This window comes from Penicillium coprophilum (genome assembly GCF_028826855.1).
Source record: "Penicillium coprophilum strain IBT 35676 chromosome Unknown utg000006l_segment0_segment0, whole genome shotgun sequence".
Taxonomy (NCBI): domain Eukaryota; kingdom Fungi; phylum Ascomycota; class Eurotiomycetes; order Eurotiales; family Aspergillaceae; genus Penicillium; species Penicillium coprophilum.
This window is the reverse complement of record NW_026622725.1, coordinates 376,355-400,318: the sequence shown is the minus strand read 5'-3', so window position 1 is coordinate 400,318 and position 23,964 is coordinate 376,355. Positions and strand designations below refer to the sequence as shown.

General features: G+C 47.9%; 8 protein-coding genes across 8 annotated transcripts; 2 read left to right on the top strand and 6 right to left on the bottom strand.

Moving 5' to 3' along the window:
• Positions 1-712: 712 nt before the first annotated feature.
• On the bottom strand, positions 713-2,773 carry N7500_009169 (putative manganese ion homeostasis (Fr); the record flags this gene model as incomplete). The annotated part of the gene is made up of 2 exons (XM_056680310.1): positions 713-2,368; positions 2,444-2,773. The coding sequence occupies 2 exons, from the start codon at positions 2,771-2,773 to the stop codon at positions 713-715; spliced, it is 1,986 nt and encodes a 661-aa protein (XP_056527692.1).
• Positions 2,774-3,418: 645 nt separating this feature from the next.
• N7500_009168 (cation diffusion facilitator family transporter) lies at positions 3,419-5,160 on the bottom strand (the record flags this gene model as incomplete). The annotated part of the gene is made up of 4 exons (XM_056680309.1): positions 3,419-4,783; positions 4,845-4,931; positions 4,979-5,025; positions 5,082-5,160. The coding sequence occupies 4 exons, from the start codon at positions 5,158-5,160 to the stop codon at positions 3,419-3,421; spliced, it is 1,578 nt and encodes a 525-aa protein (XP_056527691.1).
• A 2,675-nt stretch (positions 5,161-7,835) lies between these two features.
• N7500_009167 (putative glycosyl hydrolase) lies at positions 7,836-8,918 on the bottom strand (the record flags this gene model as incomplete). The annotated part of the gene is made up of 1 exon (XM_056680308.1): positions 7,836-8,918. One exon carries the CDS (start codon positions 8,916-8,918, stop codon positions 7,836-7,838), a length of 1,083 nt encoding a protein of 360 aa, XP_056527690.1.
• Positions 8,919-9,712: 794 nt separating this feature from the next.
• N7500_009166 (acyl-CoA desaturase) lies at positions 9,713-11,209 on the bottom strand (the record flags this gene model as incomplete). Its single annotated transcript, XM_056680307.1, has 1 exon — positions 9,713-11,209. One exon carries the CDS (start codon positions 11,207-11,209, stop codon positions 9,713-9,715), a length of 1,497 nt encoding a protein of 498 aa, XP_056527689.1.
• Positions 11,210-12,227: 1,018 nt separating this feature from the next.
• On the bottom strand, positions 12,228-15,594 carry N7500_009165 (uncharacterized protein; the record flags this gene model as incomplete). Its single annotated transcript, XM_056680306.1, has 3 exons — positions 12,228-13,815; positions 13,874-15,104; positions 15,183-15,594. The coding sequence occupies 3 exons, from the start codon at positions 15,592-15,594 to the stop codon at positions 12,228-12,230; spliced, it is 3,231 nt and encodes a 1,076-aa protein (XP_056527688.1).
• Positions 15,595-16,766: 1,172 nt separating this feature from the next.
• On the top strand, positions 16,767-17,871 carry N7500_009164 (putative MFS multidrug transporter; the record flags this gene model as incomplete). The annotated part of the gene is made up of 2 exons (XM_056680305.1): positions 16,767-17,248; positions 17,301-17,871. The coding sequence occupies 2 exons, from the start codon at positions 16,767-16,769 to the stop codon at positions 17,869-17,871; spliced, it is 1,053 nt and encodes a 350-aa protein (XP_056527687.1).
• A 395-nt stretch (positions 17,872-18,266) lies between these two features.
• N7500_009163 (putative ab-hydrolase associated lipase) lies at positions 18,267-20,165 on the top strand (the record flags this gene model as incomplete). Its single annotated transcript, XM_056680304.1, has 1 exon — positions 18,267-20,165. One exon carries the CDS (start codon positions 18,267-18,269, stop codon positions 20,163-20,165), a length of 1,899 nt encoding a protein of 632 aa, XP_056527686.1.
• Positions 20,166-20,709: 544 nt separating this feature from the next.
• Positions 20,710-21,821, bottom strand: N7500_009162 (SET domain-containing protein; the record flags this gene model as incomplete). Its single annotated transcript, XM_056680303.1, has 3 exons — positions 20,710-21,401; positions 21,458-21,719; positions 21,774-21,821. 3 exons carry the CDS (start codon positions 21,819-21,821, stop codon positions 20,710-20,712), a joined length of 1,002 nt encoding a protein of 333 aa, XP_056527685.1.
• Between the last annotated feature and the right edge of the window lie 2,143 nt (positions 21,822-23,964).

Sequence of the window (23,964 nt, the reverse complement as noted above, 5' to 3'; positions counted from 1 at the left end):
TATGTATTCAATATAGCTGTGGATTGTCTCAATAGATTACATATATACATTCTGTAGTACATGTAGTATGGAATATCAGTCTTCGACGACTGCAAATACTTAGTATGTACTGACAGAAAAAATCTCCTCCATCTTGCAAACTTTTCCCCTCAATTTTTTCCCCACGGAGTACCCCGAGATTTCTAGAACCAATAACCGAAGATGTTCATGAGCCGGTCAGTGTTCACCGGAGCCCGATTGAGCAAATATCATGGTAACATCAATTTCCCCGTCCCGAAGTTTCGATTTTTTTTTACCTGAACTTCCCAGACTCGCCGGGCAAAATTGAGGTAAGCTAGTCCCGTGCGCTATTTTTCCCGAGTCGCGGATTGGACAACCAAGCCGATGCTTCCCCGACCTTAGCTCATTTTAGTCACTCCTGGAGAATCGTCGGGGATACCCGTGCCTGGCCAGGTCTCAGGCTCGGGAATTATTTTTAAAACGTGCCAGTCATGTGCTTTCTACCACAGCTCGGGAGCTAAGCCTTAGCTCTAGCCCATTCTATTTTTTTCACCTTATTATTATGACATGCTTAGTGGAAATAGACCACACAGTCACACGATGCAGCAGAAACTAAGACTACGCCACGATCCGGCAGGTTCCGGCAAAATGCTTGTCTATTATGTAGAGTCTCGCTAAAAAAAAAAAAAAAAAAAAAGACTGGCTGGCCTAGCTACCAGCGCCAGATCAGGATGAAATACATGGCTAGCACTACCTGCGCCACAAACTTGATAGAGTGATACAGATCCTGGAGGATGAGAGACACTGTCGATCGGGAGCGGGTACTTGAGGCGGGGCGCCATGCAGCCTTGTCCCTTGAAGCAACGGCCTCAAAGTGGTCGTCTGTATCCCGATAAGCATCTTCCGGGGTTTTGGTGCCGGGGTAGCGGGTGGAGGCTGCCATGCCGTTGCGGCTGGCTAAGCCACCCGCCGATGAGAGGGTAGAGCTGGACGCACCGGAGGTGTGGTGCTGGTGGGGGAGAGAGCGGCGCTCGGTGAGGGGGAGAATGACGTCGGATGAGGGTGGTTCTGGGTTGTAGAGAACGCGGTAGATGGAATGGAGAAAGAGGATCGAGACGCTGAGGCCTAGGATAGTGAGGTAATAGACGAATATCCCCAGCTGGTCTGGGAGGATACAGAGGTGGTTTTGGATAGTGGGTGGAGATCCGTCTTGGAGGGCTTTCCCCGTCTTGGGATCAATTGGATTCCACAGACTGGTGAGTACGAAGCCCGGGTGACGGACTCCCATTGCCCAGGAAATGCTCTTGACTGTGATTTCGTTGGGCGAGCCGTTGAATTCCCGATGGGACACTTCACAGTAGTCATGATCGTCGCCGGAGTACACCTGGACGACGTTGGGTCCTGCTTTGGAAACCAGTTCGGTGGAAACAGTTTGCGTTAGGACATTCTGGTATTGATAGCCTCCAGAAATTTTCAGAGAGTTAGGCTCGTCCTCTGCCAATTCCTCGTCCAATGAGGATGGCGGGTAGCGTTCGCGAAGAGGACCACACGGAGTGGCTGGCTTGCGGTAGAGAGGAACATGTGTGAGAATAATAGTAGGAAAGCCGGCGCCAACTGGCTGAGGTTTTTCATGGATGGCGGGCTCGACGGCATCGACAACCCGATAATCGAAGACAGTATGCCCCCCAGTCTGATTTTGAAGCATTCGCAGCTCGTCCGTCTCCGCCTTCGCCTTGTGGATAGCCATCTTATCCAGGAAGTCATCTGCATCTTTCCAGATCGGCCGTTGGGGACGGTTCTCATCGCTGGCTGTTGGAGAGCTGCCCGTCAATGGATCGGGCTGGTCCATCGCGCTCAGTGAGGGAGTGTCCACTGAAACGAAAGTGTGATTACCAATAACATCGACACGATTGGGGTTTCCGAAAAAAGATTCGAATCGATCACGGACGGGTTCTTGGATGCCGTTACCGAACCCAAGATCATGATTGCCAGGCAGACTGGCAATCATTCTGCGCCCTCGTCCATCGACAGGTGTTGTCACTGATTTCACCCACGGGTCCACAAATATTCTAATGAATCGCCGGAACTCTTTCTTCCAGAAGGAGTCTTTGTACTTCTTCCAACGCGATTCGGGGCTGCTACTAATAGCCGTGGCCCATTCTCTGCCACCGTCGAAAAGGTCACCAAGAAACAGCACTGAGTCCGGCTCGAGGTGATCTTGTATCAAGGAGAATGACCGTCGCATATACTGGTCGGTGTATTTGACAGTCAACGTCGAGAGAGGCCATGGTCGACCGGGGTAAGTGTGGGGATCAACAAGTTGGGGGTCGGCGATAAAGGCAATGTGGTGTGGCGTGGCGCCTTGAGGCTAGATACATTCAACTGTTAGTACTAGCTAAGTAAAGCAAATTGAATTGCGACAGGTATGCCACTGTCGACTTACCCATTCCTCCCAACTGTCCCAGCGGCATTTGTTGATGCTGTCCTCAAATACCGTCCGTTCTCCCCACCGAATCGAGAACATCCATAGTAGGATGACAGCATTGGAGATCGCGAAAATACGTTTCAAAATGTTGATTGCGGTCGTCTTGATCCCTTCACTCTCCTGGTTCCTTCCAATTACCTGGCTGACACTCCCGGGAAGCCATTGTTTTGCTGCTGAGGGAATGCAGTCCCACGCGCGACTTAGGATATTTTGCGAACGAGACGACTGGTTTTGGTTGAAGAGGGGAAGGGAAGAGGCACCCGTGCTGCGTGGATAGGCGAATGTCATGTTTGGCTTAGCTTGACAGCAAGACTAAGTAGAGTGACAAGGTGGTTTCACCCCGGACAAGACGGGGCTGCTGTTCAATAAAAGGAATGACTGGTCATGCTCTGTGCATACGACTGAAAGGAATGAAAGAGTGAATAGAGAATCAGAAAAAAAAGAAAAGGTTCATGACATGGTGTTCAGTTTTCAGACAGGGGTTGCAGGACAGGCAATTGGTTTAAGCTTCGGGTCGAGATGTGTCGATCGCCAGGAATCGGGTCACGTGCGGACCCTTAACAGGCCTATGGGTCTATTTTTAAATATCTTTAAATTTCTAAAGCTGATTCGCAGGTTTCGAATTAGAGATAAGTAGAAGTACATAACAATGTGGTTCACAGAATACAGCGGGTCAGTGGGTCTATGTCCGCAGGTGCATGCTTTGCCGTGCATTTCCCAAAAACTGGTTGGCCAAGGGAGACTATCACTTCTAAGAAAACCAGACAATTAATATGGGGAATGAGTAGGGCAAGTCTCTGTGAGTCTGCGCAAATAAACAGGTGAAGGTAAAAGATAGGGTATCTGATAAGAAAAACCGTAGGGGTGAAATGTTTGGAAATACCAAATGAGGAACGAAAGTGCGTGGAAAGTCACCACATGAGAGGATATAGTTCACTTTTTGGGGCAACACTGGCCTCCTCGGGCGCAGTGCTCGTCACACTCCAAAAGGCAAGCTTGAGGGTCACCCTCCCGGAGACTGGCAGCACGGCTAGGAACGTGATCATTGGTGTCCCGAGAAGATGATGGTTGTCCATTGTCTTCGGTGTCACTTTCCGGGGCGAACTCGGGTTGGATAGTAGAAGAGTGAATACCGTAGGCATGGAGACAGCGTCTCACCTGTCTAGCCAGACGCATGTACCTCTCCGAACCTTCGCCCTTGATCTCGGTGTCCACTTGGAGGTGAATGGAAGCCACAATCTTGGTATCACTGAGTTGCCAAACGTGCAGGTGGTGTGAACCAATGACGCCGGGGAGTCCCTCAATGTCCTCCTTGATATGATCAATGCTCATACCGGCGGGCACAGCCTGAAGAAGGATACGCGAGGCGGCTTTGCACAACGGAATGGCGGATGCAAGAATGATCAATGTGATAACGAGGGAAATACCCGGGTCAACGTAAAAGCGCCATTCGTAGTCTGTCAACCAGATGACAAGCGCGGAGACAATCACACCGATGTTTCCGAGCGCGTCTCCCATGACATGGAGGAAGACACCGCGCATGTTGAGGTCGTGACTGTGACCCTTCTTCTGGTCCTTGGGCTTGGGTTGAGCATGGTTGTGGGATTTGTGAACATCTTCATCGCGGTGCTTGTGAACCTTGGTCTGAGCTCCTTCCTCGTCTGTGTAGTTGGTGGTGCGATCGCGGTGACTTAAAAGACCTGAACGCTCAGATGGAATTTCATCCTCGTCATGGCCATTCTCCGAATCCGATGATTGTTCATTCCGGTATTGGCTAGCCGCGATAATCCCTTGTCTCAATCTCTCTGGAAGCACGGGAATATCATCCGGGCTCACAAATCCTGCGGAAGCGCTGTATCTTCTTGAGCCGCGGGTCTGGGTATCACGCCGTTTGCGGGATGGGTCTGTGTTAGAGTGGGTGAGGGAGTTTTGAGGCAAACTTGCGGGTTTGCCAAACCCAGCGGTAGCACCTGCTATGCTCTCACTCTGATCGGCGATCGGTGTGTGATCATGATCGTGATCATGCTCTCCAGCCTCGATGTCGTGATCGTGATCGTGGTCATCGTGATCGTGGCCGTGGTCGTGACCGCCGCCAGGTCCGTGGGAGTGATCATGGAATAGCGCCAATCCAATAATATTGGAAGCTAGGCCGAAGCAGCCAACAATGCAAACAAATCGGGGATTTTGCACTTCCTGGGGTTCAAACAATCGCTGAGTCGCCTCCAGGAAGATCGACATGCACAGCGCGACTAGGAACACGCCATTTACCAGAGCACCAAGTGTCTCCGCTCGTTGCCACTGCACAAAGAAATCCAATTGTCAGACCGTTTTTCGGGGGTGGGATTGACCATCAACTTACGCCATAGGTGTAAGTGTTGGAGCTGGTCTCGCGGTTTGCGACCTTCACGGCCCATAATCCGACACACAAGGATAAGACATCATTCAACTATTCTGGTTAGTTTCAGCTGGAGGGCAAATTCGTAGGTGGCGTACCATGTGGAAGGAATCGGCGACGAGGGCAAGGGAGTGGACGGCATAACCTAGAAAATTAAAGTCAGAACACGGTCGCATGTGATTAGGCTGTCAAGATACGAACCGGTGATTAATTCAAGTAGGAAAAAGGCTGTATCGATGACTAGCAGGATCAAGATCCTGTTCGTTTTTGAGAGCCCCATAGTGGCTTGAGGTCTGCCGTGCGCTCAGTCAGAGCTCCGCAGAATAAAAAACGGTAGCCTTCTAATTAATAGAGAAGCTATAATGAAAATGGTGAAGGGAATGACAGAGAGTTAGACAGAGGAGGGGTTGGAAGAACACAAAGTAGACAGCAACGGATAATCGGTGGAGCTGGTCAGGGCGGAATCAACTCCGGTCTGGTCCGTGGTGGCGAGACTTCAACTTTGTACGTTGTACCTTTTATTGTTCTAGTCACTTTCGAATATCGAACACAAAGATTTAGTTCAATTCGATTTTTTTTTTTTTTTTCCTTTGTATCTCCATAATTTGATCCCAAAGACCACCGGGTCCACCTACCTGTACTCATGATCGGCCTAGCCCTGGGGGTAATCTCCCATTGGACCGGAGCTTCATTCTTTTCATTGTTCTGACCTCCGAGCCAATCCAGACTGAATCCTTTCCTATCCTCCAATCCCAATATACCGTTATTCCAACTATATGTGGGTCCATCTCCTTTGAACCCCTGTGAAAGGACTTGAAATAGCTGCATGTGACATCTATATGGAATATAGGTAGTATCAAACCGGGACTCATTATGAAACCAACTGGTTCCTGTGGGACAGATTGCTGTAGCTGCACTACGGGCGTTATGGGTGTGCTTCGATTCCTCTGTTCTCTTCATGATACCCACTTCTATGCCCTAACTCCTAAGGTACTCAGTTCGCTAAGCTCTTAGAACCCTCGATACTGGGAGATTGCCCAATATACAAGCCCTAATTTACGGTTTTCTTTGTAAGGCAGTTCCTTCGGTGCTACCTATCGGTAATATTCAAACCTAGAAGAGTGGGGTTCCGATCAAGCAGCGCCCATGTTGGAGGCAAGCATGTATTCACACGTTCACATGATGACAACAGAACAACGTCGGTCGAGTCTTGACATGACAGAGTAAACTGCATTTAATCCCTAGCGCTACCCCTGTAAATACTCCCCTGTCTACTACATACAAAGTGATATTACGGGGGCAAAAACCATATACCGACATGTGATAAAGTTTGCCTTTCATGCATGTCTCTGCTGCTAAACTAGTCACACAAGCTATTTGACACTATTAACAGACTATGTGGGCTCTAATTTTCATCCTTTAGATGAGGGCACCGATTCCCGCTATACCAATGTCCTATGAAGAAAGACCAGACTTCTCACTCCGTGTACCTTCCCCTTTCTATACAACGCTGGCCCGGCTATGTAACTTGACGAAAACTCAATATCTATTACCATCTTTCGGGTGCTGATATAGCCCATGTCCAAGAGTTTATAGGACGGTACAGATTAGATTCGACGAATCTCGGATGAGCAGTAAGCTTTCAATCTAGAGACCGGATGGCAAAATATATAAGGCGCCTCGACATTGCCTTGTAAATATATAGTTGTAAATCGGCAACACTGACACCAAAAAAAAAAAAAAAAAAAACAATGAATATTTAGTATAACCAGAATCGTTTCATATGCCGAGCAATAGATACAAGTCAATTCCAACAACGATCAATGCCCCGAATGAGGCTGAAGACCTGTCGAGAGTGGGTCCCGCTTGGCATTCGCTTATAGCGCACATTTGGGTGAATCTACCATACAACAGGCCGGCTGGCCCAATGGCAAGGCGCTTGACTACGAATCAAGAGATTGCAGGTTCGATCCCTGCGTCGGTCAATTTTTTTGCTTTTATAACTTTCTTTCGGCTTAAAGATGGCCGTGATGAGGCTCTGTCAATTCTTTTTTATCAAGTGGCATGTGATGCACTGATTCATTCATCGATTGGACCACCAAGAGCCCAAAAGAAAAGGAGTGAGACATGCAGTTTCAATGACTATGCCAAATGCCTGGTAAATAAGCCTTGTAAGCAAGGCTAGTAAGTGAGAATAAAGTTGTTGGTCCCTGCAATTGTCCTGTCGTGAAGCCAAGAGAAGTAGAGATCAAGAGATCTTGAAGATTAAAAAAAAACCCCCAGACCCACTAACCTAGTCCGTCGGGACCGCCAACCCCCTTCGAATGTCGGCCTCTACCAATTATTCATGGGTGTGGGGGCTCGGCAAATCCGCCCTGATCAACCTTAAGAGGGGTGCACCGTCCCACACGCATCCGGGGGTCATGAAGCCCAAGACGCGATAGGGTATGCATCCTCAGCATCCCACGAGGCAGAAAGCGGATTCCCATTCCATTGAGCTAGCGGAGGTGGGTCTGGAAGTAACAGGAGTTCTTTACACTGGCCTATATAGGACCATTTCCTAATTGGGATTTTTGACTGGCCAGAGTTCGATTCATCCCACAATCCCATTTTATTTAATGCTTTGATACAGGCTGTAGACATAGTGTTTCCAATATTTCCTTTATATCTCTAACTCAATGGCCTTTGATCCTTGACCTGTCACAATTCAGATTTCTTCCATGATCAAACTTATTTACCGGGCTTAAATGGTGATCGGGATTATAAACTTCATGCCTGCATCAACCCTTTTCAGACAGGCAAGGCAGCTGTGAGGATATTTCGGTTTTTGATCCGTTCTGGGCAAAGTTTTAGGTGGATCAGATATCAAGTAGGATGTGATTTGGCTGTTCATATTCAACGTAACTCTGAACAGTACAATTTCGAATTATTAAATAATACACAAACATCTAGCATCTAAGCAAGCACAAGCTTCTTCCGAACCTCCAAGATTCTCTGAGTCGCAGCAGAAAACGCATCCCCATCCAAAGACCCATCTTGCAACGCAGCAAGCAGAGCGTTGTAAATATCTTCTCCCTGGGTCACATCCCTCTTAGCCGCAAGCAGGAGATCAACACCAGCTTGTGCAGCCAACAATCCACGAGTACCCTGATCACCGAACGCCGTGAGCGATCCCGCCTCAATAGCATCGGTGATAGTGACACCCTTGAAACCAAGTCTATCCCGCAACTCATTCTGGATGATAGTCTTGCTCAGTCCGGAGGGGTAGGTGGGATCCAAAGCAGGATAGATAGCCCACGAAGTCATGACCATGTCCACACCTGCCGCGATTGCATTCTTGTACGGTTCCATATCCACCTTGCGCAGCTCTTCGAGGGTCAAGTCAATAGTGACGGGCTGCATGTCTGTATTCTCGCCTGCCTTTGCTGCACCAAGACCAGGGAAGTGCTTGGCAGATGCGACGATATTGGCAGACTGTTGCGCGGCGATGAATGCAGAGCCGCATGTTGCTACGACACGGGAGGAGTTGCTGAAGGAGCGCTCGTAGGCATCGGCGAAGTCTCCGGCCTCGCGATAAACATCCAACACAGGCGCTAGGTTAACGTTGTTCTTGAATTTCTCGAGGGTGCTTGCGGCATCTTTGCCCATCTGTGTTGCTGCCGCTTTGGGGTTGGCGGCTTGACCGATGTCCTTAGCGCTCTCTACTGGTCCGCCCGCCAATCGACGGACTTCTCCGCCTTCTTGGTCCGTCATGATGAACAAAGGGCTGCCTGAATAGTACGGACTCTGCTTGTAGACCGCCTGGAGGTTGTCGATTGTAGTTGTGAGGTTGTCGCCGACATTTTCGCCGAAGAGGATGAGACCGCCCACTTTGCCTTCCTTGATCAGATCGAGGAGATGGGCCGGTGGCTCAATGCCAGGATAAGAGAAAATGATATGGTGGCCGATTTGCGCTTGAAGATCGCTTGGGGAGGCAGCCAAGGCTGAAGGCGCAAGAGCAAGGAAGAGAGGAGCAAGGAATTGTGTAGTGAACTTCATTTTGATTGTAGATTTGGATTAGTTAACTTGTGGCTATCATTACCTATATAGCACCGCTCGGAGTTTATGAACATTTTGAGAAATGCCATTTTATCTTGAGGTTGTTGCAGATTGTCCAAATTGTCCCTGAGAGATTGTGAGGGGTGTTACATTGATTAAATTGATCGTCACTGACGATGCCCAAAGAGGCAATTCCCCGAATGAGGTTACTATCTGACATCGGAGATATCCTCGGCACTTGTGGCATTTAGATTGCTTGTTTCATGTCACCTTCTTCATCAAGCATCAAACTTGAAAAAGTGGCTTGTTGAGGTTACTTATTCGATATTTCTCGATAGAATGACTACCTAAACTGTATGTGTATGTAGGCAGCCATTAATAATTTTGGGGTCAACTCCATCTCTCGGCCGACATAGAAAGATAAGGGCCCATCAGTCATAAGCGATGTTTGAGTCCTCAAAATAAGTACGGGTTCCTCATGGCGACGTTCCAAGCTTTTCTGCAGATCCTACCCGAGGTACTTTATCTGCCACCGGGGCCCCGGCGGGTTGCCAAGGACCTACACGGAGGCTACTAGCCGTGACATCTTTACTAGTTATTGGCCGATTTAGCTTCATTTAATTGAGTAATTGAGATAAACATCTAAAGAATTGTGATCTCCTATATATGTACTCCGTACTCTATGTTATATTATGTATAGATTCTTATTCCAGCCAGGGTCCTTGAGCCTACATGTCCCAAAATAGAAGAAAAGAAAAAAAAAAAAAAAAAGCAAAGACAAAAACAAAAACAGATCAGTGACTGTGACCTTCAATCAAATCCTTCGCAGCAACTCTTCTGCATTCCTCCATCACCCTCAATTGCTCAGCGACCTCACCTAGTCTGCTAATAACTTCCTTGTTCCCGCGCGTGAAAGTAAATATCACGTAAGGAATCTCAACCTCGTCACAGAACTCTTTGACATACTTCTGCGCCCGGCGCAGGTTATGTCTAGGGAGACGAGGGAACAAATGATGCACGACCTGGAAATTGAGACCACCATGCATGAAGTCTAACCAAGGCGGGCAATCGACGTCCATAGTCGTCCGCACCATCTTCTGAGCAAAGGACTCGTGGAGACCCCCGTCGACAGTCGACATGGCAAAGTGGCTTAGCGTGAGTTGGACATGCAGCGGGGCAGTGACCATATGCGAGACGAAAAGGAAAACGATACGGGACGACCATGTCGGGATAGAAAGGTATAGTGTTCGGTAGCCATACCAGTACCAGAAAAACACCTGACCGGTCATTTCAAGGTAGCGATGCCACCATGCCGAACCTTTGCGAGGCGCTTGCTTCGGATCTAGGAGGTATGTCCATGCTAATCGATATAGGTTGAAACGACCCATCAAAAGTATGGGATAGTAGAGGTAATGCTGGTGCTTGATAAACCACTGCGATGCGGCGTCAAAAGGCATATCGCGGTCGTAGTAGGTCGAGCGTAGGGAAGCAAAGAATCGAGAAGAGATGGCAAAGAATGGCATATGCTGGATATCTGGATCGTGCTCGGGCGAGTTGGTTTTTATATGATGTACGTTGTGGTTCCGTTTCCACCAACCGACTGAAAGACCTCCAATAAAATCTGCAACAAAGATTCCAATGCAGCTGTCCGTGTGGAACCCATGGGTTATGCTTAAATGACCGGCGTCGTGGACGAGGAATGAAAGCAGATGCCAGAGCAGACCGAGGAAAATGCTCGAAAGAGTGTAATAGGAGTAGTGAAGGCATATCAAAAAGAGGGTAAAAAGGGCGGAGTATCGGATAAATTCAACAGCGTAGGAGCTATAGGGGCACTTATAGAGTCCCTCGGATTGCAATTTCTTATCGAGTTGACGGTATTGTGAAATGACCTCGTCTTGTGACATCTGATCAAGACGAGGGTATCTTGAAAGGTCTGATGATATCGCGTGAGCTGTTGATGCTTCCGAAGATTCGAATCGCTCCGGTTCCGGTCCTGATGATGAAATTTCCGAAATAGGCGTATCATTGCATACGCGCCTCAGACGGACATCGTCCCTTGTCTCTTCAGTATCAAAGACGAGTGATGGTGGTGTCGAGCGTCCAGATGAGCTGAAAGCTTCAGTCTCGTCATCATCATTCGATACCAGCGTTCTGAATGATCCTCCCTGTATGGGGGGTAAGAAATTACTCCACCTTCCCTGCACTTTTCCTATCACATACTTCTGCATGTATACTTGTGCTTCCTCAGAGTGCAGTGCTGTGATTTCATCTGTCCCGTCCCGCCCGACCATATGCAATATTGATTTATCACCGCCTGGGTGATATGGTATCCACGTATCGACCTTCAGTACCTGATCACGAAATATGATTATCTTTCGCCCTTCTGCTATCAGTCCCTCAATTTCCCTCCGAGACCACACTTGATTTGTGCGTGACATGACGGGCGGCTCGTCCCAATTGTGGATGTAGTAGAGCACTTGTAGGTTGAGTTCAATTCTCGGAGAGATGATGATGGATGCTCGGTATCAGTTGAAAGGCATAAGCTGTTGCTTGTAGAGTGTCCACCCTGAAACAGATCAGGCAACTACCATGTACATATGACAATCACGTGCAGGTTGTGCATATGGCCCCCTGGGAAACAGCCCCTACGTCGGCTTCGGGGCAGTAGGAGGTCCCTCAGCCGCTTATTAAGAACGTGTGCGACGGAAGATAGTGCTCAGGGTTGTTTACACCAAATTGGGGCCAAAGTGCCCATATTTTTCCTGGCAGAAAAAGCACGACGGTCAATGGGCTTAACACCTGAAACTAGTAAATTCTGACACAAAGGATATATAGCTAAGTAGCCATAGTGTTGTCCAAAGTTTTATGGAAGTACTGAACAAATTTTTAGGCGCGAGATCATATTTGTACATGTATCTTTTGTAAACTCCGTGACCATAGTAACTGCCGCTGCGCCCGAAGACTGTCGTGGGTCGAAGAAGCACTGCATCGAAGGTATGGGAGTATTCAAAAATTTTCGGAGATGTGGAAGACCGTTCAACAAGGACAGGGGGTGGGTTCATGGGCGACGCTTTGGTATGAGGCGCTAGGCCTTCCTAGTTGTTGTGTCCAGTCATACCATAGTCCTTACAGCCGGAGGTGAACATCACTAGAGGTCGAACCCCGGCTGCGTTGCTACTCTCCGACACAGCAAGATGTTAAACTTGGCTCGGAAGTGAAATATTGAGCCCAAGAAATTGAGAAATCGTGGACAAAGTTGCAGTTAGCGAAGAACGAAAGTGTCCAACCTGATACGGGGCCACTCTGGCTTCATGGATCAGAAGCCTTCTCTCTATTCCTCTCCCTGTATTGTTCGCAGATCCAATCAATTTCTACGTTGACATTATGGTCCACTCCTTCAGAGAGAGGAAGGTTATGAATAAAGCATTCGCAGGACGGGTGAGGGCCCCGGAATTTGAGTCGAGTCCCAAGTTTGGGAAACATCCCATCTGTCAAATGTTCATTCCAGATTACGCGGCGAAAGCCCGGAACCACTGATTCGATATATGTTTCAAGGACCTGCGGATCTGGATCTCGCTTTGCTTCTTGCATCTTTTGCGGATTGAACTTTGGATCTGCGAAGAGATTGGAGTAGAAGTTCAACAATCTCCAGCGCTCCCATGTATTGACTGAAAGAAACCCATAGTCGGCCTCAGATTCTTTGCAGAGCAAAGGCTCGTCTTTTGAATGGAATCCGCATCGGGCGTTCTTGCATGCGCAGCTTGGACACCCACCGAGACCGTGTGCAACTTCTGACATGAGGCGGTAGATGCCGATTGTTTCGGGCGAAGGCTGACGGGGGTAGATTCCTTCGGAAACAAGAGATGACATTGAGATACCTTTAGTTTCCATGAGACCCAGTAAGCTATCAGACATCCATGCTGTTGCTATTTGATTGAGCGATGCATGGGTGGCCAGCTGGATGTAGGCCTTTGCAAGAAGTTGCATCTGGGCCCTCTTTGTGCAATAACAGAAGCCGAATCTGACCCACTCCGGATCACCGACCTTGGGAATATTATTGATGTCTCGGAGAAGGATCCTATACAAAAACCTAACAACATGTTCTGGTCTAGACAAAACACTGTCATTATAAACAGGGAACATCTTGTCCAGCTCTTGGATAGCCCACAGCTGGTAAAGGTACTCTCCACCACGATCAGGGATATCCAAAGCGCCTGATTGATGCAGACTGAGAAACCACGGAAAGCAACCGCAATCTTGCATATTATTCTGCGCCATTTGATACTTGATCCAATGCTCAATAAATCTTCCTAAGCTATAATAGTCGACAAAATGCTGAAGCATCCTTGACGGAAATCTGGAAGTGAGATTGTTGTATATGCAGAAAAGATGGACAATATCCATCTCCTGCACGCAGATATTGAATCCAAAAGCCTTACAGAGGTGATCGTCTTCAAAAAGAGTGGCTAGGAAACGAGTCCGGGGGACCAAGTCGTCCATGACGGCAACCCATTGCCTGGTCAGAAGTTTTAGATAATCCGCATCATTGGGTCGACTCTTGACACAGCAGACAAAAACGTGTCTAAACCAGTCTTTTGATTGACATCTCCTAGAGCAATAGTTCATCCGACATGCTGCGCAACGGGATTCTGATGGTTGACCACATGCCTTGCATTTATGTGAACGGGAAATGCGCCTAAGAGGCATTTTGTGCGGAGGTTCTAGCTTGAACATAGAACGAATATCCTCATCTTTGAGCCGTTCGGCTTCTGTGAAGGTCATCTCTATTGCTCGATGATTAAAGCGGGCCCCCGAAACCGTTGCGTACCCCGGCCTTCCATAAATTGGTGTAATAAGCAGGCCGTTATTGAAGACTGTGGGCATCATCACCATCCGCCTATAATTAAGGATTAGCAAACCATTGTTCATATCTAGTCTTTGAGCAGCCGACATACTGGAAGTCTCGATGGGATGAATTGTGGTACACGGGCTTCTGCTGCCATATAGCCCCCGTAGATGAAAGTGCATGTGAGGATTGTGCCTTGAGCTGAAGGCGCTTTTCCTTTGGACGACTGAGCAAATCCTGGAGTAAAAACATTACTTCCATGAGTAAACGCTCCATGGCCAAGTCGAGTTGCGCCGAGGAGCTGCGCTTCTCTGTCAGAGAGGGCGTAGGCACGTTCCACCTGTATAGTAATGTCTCGTGTGTTCCTCGCACCCCAAAATGTTCGTGAGCACGAACGAGTACATGACATAGCCAGCAACAGCGCCTACTACATCCGATATATTTGTGTGACTGGTTTCTATCGTCCGGGGACATCGAATACTCAAAGTAAGCCAGGAGCTGAGATTCTGCGTGGTAAAAATCCTTATCTCGTTTGGAATTGCGCATGTTGGTAAATTTCGCCGCATTCTGCGCTAGATAAATTCTCCAGCTAGGGTGAAAAGCGAGACCTAGAGTTTTGATGACATCTAAGATAGTTGCGCATTCATCATCTGCTGTAGATCGTCGTTTTTTCTTATGCCGGCGTCGGCTTTTGCGCTGACCTTGATTTCCGCTGTGTGAAACAGACACAATATCGATAGATCGAAAAGATCGAGAGACCTTGGCAACTTCGACGTAGATATATGCAGCATAGCATACCCTAGCCAAAAAAAGTAAAGTGTATTTGTCTTCTTGTCGTGTGAACTGTCTTCTTAGGGCAGCCTTCAGCATAAATCGAGCCCGGGACTCTCTCCAGAGTTCAAACATGCGACTCATAATTTCCTTCAAAAGGTTTTTCTGGTCTTCTGGTGTAGTATCAGGCTGACAGAGGCGATGAATTTCCTCAAAAAGCTCGGAAACACTGCCCTGAATCTCGCATATTGTCTCACCAGTGCAAGTAGTGTTTGATTTCATGTTGTCCAAGTCTTCCGCAGGCACGGGACGACCTGCCCGCTCGGAAAAGCCCAGCGGTATAGTATACAAAAACCCACTGTCGTCCTCCCACTCTCTACTCTGCAAAGATGGAATAGTCAAAACCAACTCTTCTACCAGAAACGGTTTCAGCATACTCTTGACCGAGCCCAAATTTATATTGGATTGAAACACCCGCTTCAGGGACTCAAGATAGGTTGTAATCCGTGGCCACTGATGTTCCGCAACGAGGTTAAACATGGCAAAGGTATCCTCATTAGAGGCATATTCTAATTGGAGTTCAGTAACAAACACAAGCAGATCTAATCAGATCTAGAACAGACCTTTCCTCGCGATACTTTCCATACGTAACTTCCATCTAGCCAGGAAGTCATTGTCTTCCTTATCAAGCCCCTCATTCTTAGCGCAAAATATTTTGACGTGCTCTTCGTCTTCATAGCAGACCATCATAGCCGCGGAAACATGTTTTGCATCATTTGAATTTCTGGCCTGGGCATCGTTCTTGAAGCGAGCTAGTGTTTCGGCAAGTCGGTCGAGGAATTGGTTCTTCAGTTCGATGCGGTATTGCTCACGTTCGGGATCGCTACCTAACACAGCTGGATCTTCAGGATCATCCAATTTCTCGTCGGACTTGGACTGTGACTCTTCATCAATATCCTTGGCTTCCGTCTTTTCTACTGATTCTTCAAGGCCCGGTGGTCGTTGAGTGACCAAGGCAAGAAGACATATTGCATCATCGAGGCTCTGATGCATAGACATTGAATATGATCCGAGAACAGTAGAACAAAATGAATGATAAATTGCAATACAATGTTTCAGATTCACCCTGATGTTCCAAGCGCATAGAAATAAGCAGAAAACAGTCGCTCTGGGCACCTACGCATCAAAGCGGTGGTACCTAAACATACGAAGTTGGCTGGGCAGCCAAATATCGAACCCTAAGTTCTTGGGAGAACATGCAAAATAAGAGATTCTTATAACCCTGACTGAAAACGTCCAATGCCCCCTGAAGTGTTCAACGATTTCGCCCCACTCCTGACAACTTCCTAAAAGGGAAGTTGAAAACCAAAGTCTTGGCACGGAGATTTAACATGGGAACCCACGCTAACCCGCAAATCATCTCGCTTCCTCGTGCACGAAGCTCCGATAGCATTCTAGAAACGGGTACTATTCATCAGATGTGATTTTACTGGGTCTACTAGTACAAAGTAGTTGTTAGCGCGTCATAGCTTGTAGACCGCCACCGATTCCCGAGGTTACTATGGCTATATAATTATTTCCCACACTACGCAGACAATGCCCCATTGCCCACTTGTAATCCAACACCAAGAAGACATAAACGGTTCTGATCAAGTATCATGGGCGCGGCTGAAGCTCCTGGCCCGAGCAATGAGGCCATGCCACATGATCCAGAGCAGGCCAGGATCAATCAAGAGACTGTCGATTTAGAAAAATTAGGAAGAGAGCGTCCAGAATGCTTCAAAGGCGCTTGGGCAGAAATTTCTTTCTGCCTCTCAATTTTCATGTCCCAAATTCTTGCAGTAAGTCCACGACAATGTTCCTACGCCACGAAGCAAATTACTGACATTCTACCAGGAATACTATATCTCAGGCTCGAATGTGCTCCTTCCGACGCTCGTCAAAGAGCTTGACCTCCCCAAAGCCTCAGAGATATGGCCGTCTACCGCATTATCGCTAGTGGTGACCTCGACGCTGCTCATCTTTGGTAGATTGACCGACATGTTTGGCGGATATATAATTTACAGTGGGGGAGCTATTTGGCTCACGATATCATCGATACTCTGCGGCGTCTCCCAAACATGGCTGATGTTGATTATCTGCCGAGCGTTGCAGGGCTTTGCTCTGGCCGCTTTTCTTCCATCAGGAGTCATGATTCTTGGCAGCACCTACAGACCGGGACCTAGAAAAATATGGTCTTCAGTATCTACGGCGCATGTGCGGCTTTGGGCTTCTTCGTGGGTATTTTCTTCTCCGGACTCTCGGGTGAATATCTTACTTGGAGATGGTACTTCTTCATCGGAGCGATTCTCTCCGCCATCACAGCAGCTCTGTCGCTCTTCTCCATTCCCCGCGATTATTCCGAAAAAAGAAAATTGGGTATCCGGATGGACTGGCCTGGTGCCTGTCTTTCCATCCCGGCAGCTGTGCTCGTTGTTTTCGCCATTGCGGACAGCTCATATGCACCGCAAGGGTGGAGAACGCCGTATATCCCTCTGTTCTTCGTTCTTGGGCTCATTCTCATGGGAGTCATGGTTTATATGGAAGGATGGGTTGTAAAGAATCCTCTGCTGCCTGGTGATGTTTTTCGGGTCAAGTATATGCTGCCTCTGGTCATCGCTCTACTATTTCTTTATGGCACTTTGGGCATCTTCCTACTATATGCCGTCCTTTAGTGAGTTCTGTCCATCTTGTATCGTTCTGACTTTGACTAACAACATCAACAGCATGTCCGAAATGATGGGTGCTTCGCCAATGCAAATCGTGGCATGGACTGCGCCTATGGGAGTCGGTGGTCTTATTCTCTCAGTGGGTGGAGGAATGATCTTCCACAAAGTCCCAGGAACGATATTGATGCTAATATCATGTCTCGGCTACGTGGGGTCTGGGTTGCTTTTCGCCGTCATCCCTATTGGGGGAAATTACTGGGCTTTCGTATTCCCGGCAATGATATGTGGCACAGTCGGCATTGACATCAGCTTCAATCTTGCCAACGTCTTCATCACGACAAATCTTCCAAAAGCAAGACAGGGCTTAGCTGGTGCTTTGATCAACTGCACTCTACACATGGGAATCGCCGTGATGCTTGGTTTCGCAGATATTGTTCACTCCCAGACGTCTGACCTCGGTGCTCGGGACAGCTACAAGGCAGTCTTTTGGTACGAGACCGGACTAGCGATCCTGGGACTTCTGATTGTCGTCTTTTTCGTGCGAATTAGGGAGGCTAAAAGTGAATTTACACTGGATGAAAGAGCAGCAATGGCAGCAGAGGGAAATGAAAGAGGTGGCGAGGTTTGACGCGTTTGATACCCCTCACGTTTGTCTTCAGAGATAATCTAAGGCTTTTATATAATTTAATATAAGATTTTTCTCAGAGGATTTACAGCAACTTCAACAGGTCATCATGGATCCTAGAATTCCTCGCCATGCTATTTATAGGCAGTGCTCAGAATATCTATGATTGGCTAGTCAGATCCACAGTCACATGCCTTCCCGTTCCTGAGAGATCACGTGATGTGATTCAGTCCAGGGGCTTGGCATGCAGAAAGCAATGCGCGCCGAGGTACCCCGTACTCCGTACTTGATGATCGCCTAGGATTTAGGTACTCCGCACTCTATTCGCCATCCCCGAAGTCTAGAGATATATCACAATGTGCTATCTGGACTCCGGATGATGAGTGAAATTTGTTACAATGTCAGTCACAACCATTCCGCTCGAACCCCTCATACCGACCACACGTGCGGAGTCGAGTCACGCCGGTGCAGCCATGCCAGACGTCCAATCCGACCGAATACAATCCGACAAGAAAGGAATAATGGAGATTGAGGTCAGCGAAGGCAAGGCTATGTCGACCAAGGGCTTCACTGGAACATCCTCATGTAGAGAAAAACAACATTCGACAGGCCTCCATTTCCTGACTGCAGACCACCCGCTCTTCCCACCCATGCCCTCGTACGGTCCCCCATCTGCATTGCGCAGGGTCCACCACTATATGTTTATCATCGCCTCGTTCTTTCTGTCGCTATGCTTTTTGGCGGCGGTATTTGTCGGGGCCTTGTTCCGCACAGCTGTAGTCGCAATTTCTGAAATCCGATTAAGATGCAGCGGCCAGAATCCAGATACGATGAGGTCGTTCTATAAAGAGGAGACCGAGCGCAGGAAGGTCAGGGTCAATGCAGATCGGAGGTGGGCTCTGCGCCAGCAGAAAAGGGATATGGATGAGGAACAGGGACCCGAAGAATGCCAAGAATGCCCGTCGTTGGAAGGAGGCAAGGATATTTTGGTTAGCGATGTTGCATACTATGCCCGGCGAGTTGGTCTTGACGTGGAAACATTTCGGGTTCAGACTGAGGACGGTTTCATCATCACCCTGTGGCACGTTTACAATCCCCAGGAGTATGACGCATTATCACCAGAAGAGCGACGTGAGCGTGGGCCGGATGTTTTCACCAAGCCGAAAACCCCGTCTACACCCCGTCCACAATTAAATCGTCGATATCCTGTTCTCCTGGTCCATGGACTGCTGCAAAACTCGGGTGCATTCTGCACCAACGACGAGGATAGTCTCGCATTTTACCTATGCAAGTCTGGGTATGACGTCTGGTTAGGGAATAACCGCTGTGGATCGCACCCTGAGCACACCACTTTGTCGGCCGACGACCCGCGTATGTGGTCGTGGGATGTCCGGCATCTTGGGACGCTGGATCTTGCAGCACTCACTTCACGGGTGCTCTACGAGACTGGATTCGAGAAGCTAGGTCTCGTTTGCCACTCCCAAGGAACCACGCAGACATTCGTTGCTCTAGCCAAAGACCATCGCCCTGAATTGGGTGAATATATCTCTGTTTTCTGCGCACTTGCACCGGCTGCATATGCCGGGCCGCTTGTGAGCAGACCATATTTCCGTTTCATTACCCTTCTTCCTCCGGCGATGTTCCGACTTATCTTCGGAATTCACTCTTTCATTCCCTCCATGATGACTGCCCAGCGTCTGCTGCCGTCTAGGGTATATGGAACCCTAGCGTATTGGGTCTTCTCCTTTTTGTTCGACTGGTCAGACACGCGATGGGAGCGTGATCTTCGCCACCGAATGTTCCAGTTCGCTCCTGTCTATGTCAGTGTTGAGTTGATGCGCTGGTGGCTGGGAAGTGAGAGCTTCGCAAAACATAAATGCATTCTGTCTACAGAAAACGAGCTCCTTCTTGAGACAAACACGAACTCGCATAGACGAGACACTGTTTCTGAGCATGGTGACGATCCGCGAGACGCATGTTTGGGAAGTCCGGCCCCAGCCCCCTGGTATGGGCCGAAAACACCCCCGTTTGCATTTTGGATCGGAGGCTCTGATGCTCTTGTTGATGGTCGCCGACTTCTGAATCGCTTCCAGAGCGGCCGTGAACCCCATGTGAGCCTCGTTCATTCGAAAGTCATCGAGGAATATGAGCATCTCGATGTCCTTTGGGCAATGGATGCGATCGAGCAGGTTGGAAAGGAGGTCAACCAGGTCATTTGGACAAGTATGCCCGATGACGCACGTCGGATATGTCGTGCGCCTCGCGGTGTGAACCTAGACATGGTAGACATAGGCTAGTTAATACTTGCTTGGGTACCCCGTCTATTATATATTATACTACATCTACGCAAATATATTTTCAAGCGCAAAAGCACTTCATGTTCATTCATATAGGCACACAGAAAGTGATCTTGGAAGACCCCTAAACCACGCTTGGATCGGCAAGAAATCTTGTAGCGTTTACCGTGCTCTGACTGTGTGACTGCTATATTCCTACAGTCTAAGACACATGTTGACGAGAAGCCGAGTCCAGTTTTACATTTTGCCGAGACAGACTGTGATAGATGCCTTCCCAGGTCTCCTCTTCCCGTCCAACCCGGTTCGAATCCAAGACTCGGCAGGTGCACGATGCTGTTGCTTTCTAGCGAAAGGGAAATAAGGTTCCCAAACAGCCTAGAAAAAGATGGGCTAGAAGGGTTTAAACAATGTTACTGGCCAATGCTATCCAAACAACGACGAGGTGACTGAAGGACAAATTTTCAAATCAAATTGCGTCAATATCTGGCATGTAAGTCCTCGGTATCTTTCACCCCAATATAAGGACGTACACCGCGAAATAATATCAAGACAACACATCAACTCCTCTACTTTCCTCGATGCCTGCCCACCCAAGCAGCCTTTTCTGTGACACACCATAGACAACCTTAAACCTCCGAGTCTCAGGATGAGGCTGACCGGCAGAAAGCATAGCGTTTGAGTACCAATTCGCGATCGCTCTCGTATAAAGAGAGTCCGATCCAAAGGCGTGTGTCGCACCTCGCTTCAGCGCGCCTAGATAACCATGGAGAACATTCCAGCAATCATCTTTCGAAAACAGGCTGTTTTCCCGGAGAATAGGATATTGGTCTGGTAACGAAACAAGCAGCGATATAATTTGTATCGTATCAAACAAAGAATGAACCCAGATATCGCCCACTCGCTCTCGTAGAGTGAGTGAAGCCTTCAACGAGTAGCGCAGTGCCCCTGAGATATCATCGTTGTTCTTGCAAATTCGAGCGAAGATACGATGAATAGAAGCCAGTGGTGGCATGCCATCGGGCCACGTGCCGTGTGGAAATGGTCCGCGAATAATCTTTTCAGAATCTGCCTCCAGCTCTGCGAGTTCCATATGCATGCCTGTTTGATTATGGTGATTGATCGCATTGTTTGCAAGATCCAATAGGCGCCGTTGAGCATTATCGAGCTTTTTCAACCAGTCGACGTCAGTAGGAGCTTTTTCCTCGAGTTCTTTCACTTCATCCTGGCATCTCGCACCTAGATGTTCTGTAAATATCTTTTCATTAGGAGCTTGTAAAACTCGCAGTACTTACAAGCACATTTGAAGAAGTAGTCTTTTTCGATTGCTTCCTGTCGATGGAAGACAGAAGAAGATAAATCCGCATATGACTGACAAATCTCTTCTCCGGCACGAAGTGGACGCAGAGCTCGGACTCGCATCTGTCGACCCTCAAAAAATACGAAGGCCGTCGGATTACATGAGTGGTTCATGAAGGAACCGACAAGATCGACTGTCGTACCAAGAACTGGTACCGATCCTTCTGCTGACTTGATACACATGGCGTTGGTAAGTATCTGATATGTGTTAAACCATGCTTGTAACACACTCGGATATGGTCAGTCGCATACCGCGCAGTAAATCTTCTGAATTTCCTCGATATGCATATCTGTCCTCATTGCCGCGAATATCGAAGCATTCACTATCGCCGTAGACATGGGACCTCTGAGGTGCTCTGCATTGTGGGTTTCGAGGTGATTGAAAGCGTCCCATTGTGTGGCATCTATCAAACCAGCCTTTTGCATACCAATTAGTCTGTAGAGGGCTCGTGTTCTGGTATTGAGGTCCTTTTCCTCACTTAGAATCGGACACTCATGCCGGTGATAGCGTCCCCAGGCATTCAACTGGCAGTTCTTTCAAAAAAATAGTCAGAGACGGAGATAAAGTGCTTTCGGAATCAAAGAGTCTACTTTGGAACAATAGTAGCAAACTTTGCATCTACTGCATATTTTCAAAGGAGCCATTTCTTTCAAGGTCTGACGAAATTGTCCGCTAGGTAGGATTGAGCTTCGACTATACGAGAAACAATAATCGCAAACTGTAGCCTGCATGCCGTTATCGACACAAGTAATCAATGGGTCGGATCGGAAGATTTCCTCGCCCTCGGCAATAGCTCTAGTCGTGAATAAGCCATTTCTCGCTCCTGTGATAGACGATGGCCTAATTTCTAGAGGAACAGTCGAGGTCACTTGATTCCTCAGGTAGGTGGACAATCTTTCACATTGATCTGGCGTCATTATAGTATCCTACCCGAGAAAAATAGTTATTGGTCGGGGTACTTGACGTGAACAAGTGGTATTTCCCTAGGGGCAGGTTGGTGTTGTATTTATACGCGATTTGGTAACAGGGGCAGGCTGTAGAAGTACAGTGGCTTGATGCACGTGAGACTAATATATGTCACATAATGATCCTAGTAAAAGAGAGCTATTCTTATAAAGTTGTGATCTAGGCTGTTGTGGTTTCGAATATGCGCTGGGAAAGAATACATGTGTGTGATAGGGAATGTATGCCTTTTGACTCTGTGGTTTGAAAGGGTGTCTCAGTCGCACCTGAAATTATAGCAATCCATATCCCATCGCCTCTTCAAGATCGTCTGTGTTATCTTCTACACTGTGAATGATAAAAGCCTCGTCAGGATTGATACTCTATCTACGATAAATGGCGTGAATGGGGTCACCTTAGTCTGAGTTTTGCTCTTAGCACACTCTATACTTCTAGTGAAGACAATCTCGGAATTTCTCTTATACGTATGTTTTTCGCAGATATCTAGACCTTGCAACTGATCCGAGTTACAGGTACGGACGGTGTACCTGATATTTCCTTTAGCTTTACCTGTCACTATTGAGTGAACTATACTCACCTTGATGCTCACAAATGACACTTTTTCGTGTTTAATATGAAGTAGGCTGGACGAGTCAATGTAAGCTCAGCCAGGCCCACTAACCCCACAATCCCCCCAGATTTGTGTGGGACCGGGCCAAACCCTCCGGACTCCACCACATTCCACTTTTCTCACGTTAACATAACATCTACACACACATACACACATCGCAAACTAGATATGACAGTATATAGTCCTGTTTTTAGCTTGTGATCTCAGGGGAACCTACTTCTAGGCTGACGATCTCTCTCGGCCCCTTATCTTTATGTGTCACAATGTACAGTAAATGAAGGTACACAGGTACTTGTATTGTCCTAATATACACGTATTCGTGTACTTTGAGTCTGACGCAAAACCTGGCCAATAACATTAAGCCAAGGCCAGTCAAGACCGCTTCAACACCAAACAGAATGTGGGGGAAAGGGTTAATCTGGTCAATGCGCCCCCATTATGATCGACTGGCACTGCCCACTATCAATTCGAAGGGCGGTTATCATGGCCTGAATAGCCCTACTGTGTTAAGTCTCTTCAATATTTACATCTCGACCAACAGAGTAGTAGATACTTCAAAGTAGATCTCACAAGCCATGGAACACACGGACTTGAATCACCACGACATCAAGTCGAGACCACTTCAGCCATCAGGGGATACATGGATTCTGAAACTCAGTCAACGACTCCTAGGCTATGTGACGCATCGCGATCATTGGCTTGCCACCGTACAGGGGTTAGATGTCACCTTTCAGTCAGTCCCAAGTCCTAACTGACTCCCAACCCCGCATTCAGTCAGATGATACAGTGTATATAAGTCCTTCAGTCCTGCCTTGTGTACTTGTTTGCTTCTCAGAAACTCTCCCCTCCACCATTTACATCCATCATCT